Source organism: Ruditapes philippinarum, unplaced genomic scaffold (genome assembly GCF_026571515.1).
Source record: "Ruditapes philippinarum isolate M1 unplaced genomic scaffold, ASM2657151v2 ctg2826_1_1_1_1, whole genome shotgun sequence".
NCBI lineage: Eukaryota > Metazoa > Mollusca > Bivalvia > Venerida > Veneridae > Ruditapes > Ruditapes philippinarum.
In genome coordinates, this window is record NW_026864770.1 from 38,008 (window position 1) to 42,235 (window position 4,228).

General features: G+C 31.7%; 1 protein-coding gene across 1 annotated transcript; it reads right to left on the bottom strand.

Annotated features, from left to right (window-relative positions):
* Positions 1 to 324: 324 nt before the first annotated feature.
* Positions 325 to 4,228, bottom strand: LOC132726750 (uncharacterized). The gene is made up of 4 exons (XM_060712104.1): positions 3,545 to 4,228; positions 2,608 to 2,714; positions 1,565 to 1,760; positions 325 to 1,078 (listed from the first exon to the last, which is right to left on the bottom strand). Exons 1-4 carry the CDS (start codon positions 3,821 to 3,823, stop codon positions 947 to 949), a joined length of 714 nt encoding a protein of 237 aa, XP_060568087.1. The 5' UTR covers positions 3,824 to 4,228; the 3' UTR covers positions 325 to 946.

The following is a 4,228-nucleotide window of genomic DNA, read 5'->3' on the forward strand; positions in this document are numbered from 1 at the left end:
GAAAATAGCTTTGATATGACAACTTTGAAAGGAATGTAATATTAAATTTTGGTTAATTTGTCCTAATTTTGTTATTGATGTATATTGTTCAATTTTCAAATAAGAAAATAGCTTTGATATGACAACTTTGAAAGGAATGTACATAATGTCAACATATAGACTCACAACTAAGTCAAATTAAAGATCTCTCTTAATAAAATATATCACTTTTACTTTATAAAATATTTAAACAATAATTTTCCCAACCAACTTTTCGCTTAACCCGGGTTTAGAAGCTGACTGCTGGAAGCGATATTGAACACAATAAAGATAAGAAAACAAATGTTCGTACATGTATATAGTTTATTAAAGATCCTGTATGTTGTAATCAAGGTTGTAACCACATTTAAAATTTCATATATGTATATATAAGTGAAATGTGTTCGTATATGTATATAATAATGCTTCTAAAACAATCTTCAAACATCGAAGACTATGTAAAATATGTACTGCATCTATTTGTTCACATTTTATGTTATCATTAAAATTAATGCGTTTATTTTTATTGGAAAATTCCATATGCCCACATGGTATTGGCGTTTTAGCTTGAACGGCGATTTTGTCTGCTAGTTTATAAATGCTGTGTACTTTTGTAAAAACAAAAAGAAATATGGTTAAACAATTTTCAGATATCGTAGCTTCAGTTTTGCAAGAAAATACAACAGTGCACTTCTTAAATCAAATTCACTGACTTTTTTCCGCAAATTTCATCGAAAATTCAAAGAAATACATGTTATTGAAATCAAATCATAACCATATACATGTAATACAATTTATTCACTGTCACCAATTATATGTTAGCTATACTAACGTGTAAGTCATTCCAGTTTGTTTTTTTATACAATATATTATTATTCTTTGTAATCAAATACATTGTTGTGTCTGCCTTTTGTCTTTGGACTAACGTTTATAAGTTTTTGAAACAAATGCTCTTTAACAAGTTAGTGTACCCATTAACAGCAGAGAAATTTATCATTCGTGTCGTATTTGGACTTAAAACAAATTGATATCTCATCCTCTCTCTGCCGTTCACAGACACCTAAAATAAATGAATAAATAAATAATAAAAAAAAAATATATATATATACATATATATATATATATATATATATATATATATATATATATATATATATATATATATATATATATATATATATATATATATATATATATATATATATATATATATATATGAGATGTTAGCATATCATCATTTGTGAAACTTTTTTTAAATGGTTATAACGGCTGTATGACACTTAATAACCATGGTGGCAACAAGTGTTAATCACATTTTCTTTTGTATACACGGCACGTTAACATCTATTCGTTTAAAAAAAGTTTTGATGTCTGTTTTATACGAATACAAAGAGGAAGAAAAAATTTACATTGGTGCATAATTATCAAGGACACATAAAATTTAGTGTTAAGCGTGTTAGTTATGCGCGTGCGCCAAAACTATTAAATGAACAGATGTAAAGATCAGAGCACGTTTCGCAGTACATCGAAGAAAAACAGTACATACCTTAAATGCATCTGTAAGTACTTCCACCGTTAACGTTGCATCACTGTCAGATGTAATATCGACGCCACTAGCATTTTCATCCCTTTGCCATTCGCCTGAGAACCGAGAATTGAAATTGATTCTGTTACCATCTCTACGAAATTTTGTATGAAAGATGATATCTGTTTCGGTGTCGTCAAAAAGGTCTAAAGCAGTGCTAAAATGATATAGAGAACATTCGTTTGTTTCATTGAAAAAAAAAACAACAAAACATACCAACTTATGAAATATATTAGCTTCAGATATGATTATTTAAGAGCAACAAAGCCACAAAGCAACAAATTAAAAAGACAGAGTTGTTAGTGACGACTGCTAAACATAATGTGACAATTTTAAACGTAACCGTTTTGTTTTACGTTTTACCGTTAGACAAACCGATGCCTATGCTGTCAAACATGTGTAAAAGACCATCTCTGAATAATAATAACTCGTAAAATAAGGTCACGTTTTTGATAGCCTTTCTTTAATAAAATGTTAACAAGTCACCTCTTAATAAAGACAACTCGTTTATACAGACCATGCTTAGTCTCTCCAAAAGGTGGCATTTTCTTACAGGTTTGACTGTAGACTTTCTGGGGAAAAAGAAAGATTTTCCTTCGGTGGATGTCAACGCTTTTCACTGTCAATTTTGTATCATTGTTGAATATGAAGACTACGATCAATTCTTTACATCGAGGTTTACTTATCCACTCAAATCTTTATATGACCTATACTAGATTCTTATAGGTTTGACTGTAGACTTTTGGGGGAGAAAAGGAAAGATTTTCCTTTCCATGGATGTCAACACTGTCAATTTTGTATCATTGTTGAATATGAAGACTACGAATAATTCTTTACATGGAGGTTTACTTATCCACTCAAGTCTTTATATGACCTATATTAGATTGTCTTTTTTTGAAACGGCATCTCTGGTGTTTGACATTTACTCTATTTGTTTCATGAATTTTAAGAGTGTTTAAAGTAGTTACACTACTTGTATGATGAATTGATATTAACTGACTTACTGGTTCCATGGTTCCTGGGGTACAAACACAATTTCAATGCTACTTCCGGTTACCAGTTCACCAGGTATTGGTGCCGTATAGTAAGTATAAATATTGTTACTGCTAATCTGGAAAAAAATAAACATGATCTTTTACGCTTAAATTGTGTTCTTACTTTTTTCTTGTAAGTACGTAATCTTTATGTTGTTTTGAAAACGTGGTGTTAATTACGATCATGGTCACGCCGTCGTTATATAAGGATTCAGAAAAAGTCGGAATTTTCAAAGTGATACTAGCTAAATACATGTATAAGTGTGACATTTTGGATGACTATTTAATTTTATTTTGAAAATATTTAGGCATTAAAATCAGAGATAACTCATTGACACATCCACGCTTTCTAAGGTCAGCTTCTTGCCCAAATTTTATCTTAAAGACAAGGAATAGGTTCAGGAAAAGTTGAAATGTCCCGAAGATTCATGAAGTATGTATGGTTGTGACATATTTACGTGAGGGTGTTGGTTTTGGTGGTAGTTTTCACTCCGGATCAAGACAGTTATCCATATTGAATTTACAAAAGCACTGTTTAGCCACCAAATCGTTCAAGGACAAGCTTACCCGTACTTGTCGCCTGCTTCACATGCCAGAACAGATGTACAGTGCGAAATGACCATAGAACACATTTCAAGATTAATCACAACGAAAGTGACCTGCACCGTCCGGATATTGCACCCGGGTTGCCCGATTCACAGTCCAACTCTATCGAGCTTACCGGACGGCTTGACGTATATGGGAAGACTTTTATGCATTAATTAGCAAGTGGTTATGTCAACATGAGAATTTGAGTTTACCCCTTTCAATATTTACGAATATGAATTCATTCTTAAATATAAATTCTAGTATTAGCTCAAAAAAGAAAGGTATATTACTAGTATGTATATAATTTTGCATACTATACCGAAGAGTCAAAGACTTTGCAATTCCAGGTTTTCTTTAGATATTCCGACGCTGGTGATACATCGCCTGGCCCACCGTACTGGACTCCCGTGCACACGCCGCCCGGTGATAATACGTGGCCAATATATTCGAACCCGACGTAAGTTACAGCACATCGGTACCTATCTATCGACCTTATTCCCTCCTTTTTGGTAACATTATTGTATCCTGCATATACAATTCCGTCAATGACGTGTACGTATAGTTGAAATAAAACAAAAACCTCACTAACAATCTTCATTTTGTTCCGATTTACTTTCTGTAACAAATATTTTTATTTGTATCAATACGCAGGTAGTGGACACTTTCATTAAACGTTGGCACACCAATTAAAAAGAAATGTTTCAGCTCTTAATTATTTATTTATCAGTTATTTATTATGACAAACATAAGTATACACATTTATCTATTAAGATAATGCACATTAAAAAGTATGTATAAATCTTTTGGCAATTTTGCCTTATTTTGAAGTGAAGAAACATCAAGAAAATGACAAAAGTCACTCGTTTAGACTTCTTTTATTGCCAGTGAGTTAATGCATCTACTTCCTGTGCTCACAAGAAATCAAACAAGCTTACAATGCATCATACAGTTATAGAATGTAGAATGCACTTGTGCTTGACTTGTATAGATTAGCTATTTCCGT

Coding starts and splice junctions, on each gene's coding strand:
- LOC132726750 (XM_060712104.1), bottom strand. CDS start 3,823: ATGAAGATTGTTAGTGAGGTTTTTGTTTTATTTCAACTATACGTACAC. Junction 1,761..2,607: donor CCCCAGGAACCATGGAACCA/GTAAGTCAGTTA, acceptor ATATCATTTTAG/CACTGCTTTAGACCTTTTTG. Junction 1,079..1,564: donor TACTTACAGATGCATTTAAG/GTATGTACTGTT, acceptor CATTTATTTTAG/GTGTCTGTGAACGGCAGAGA.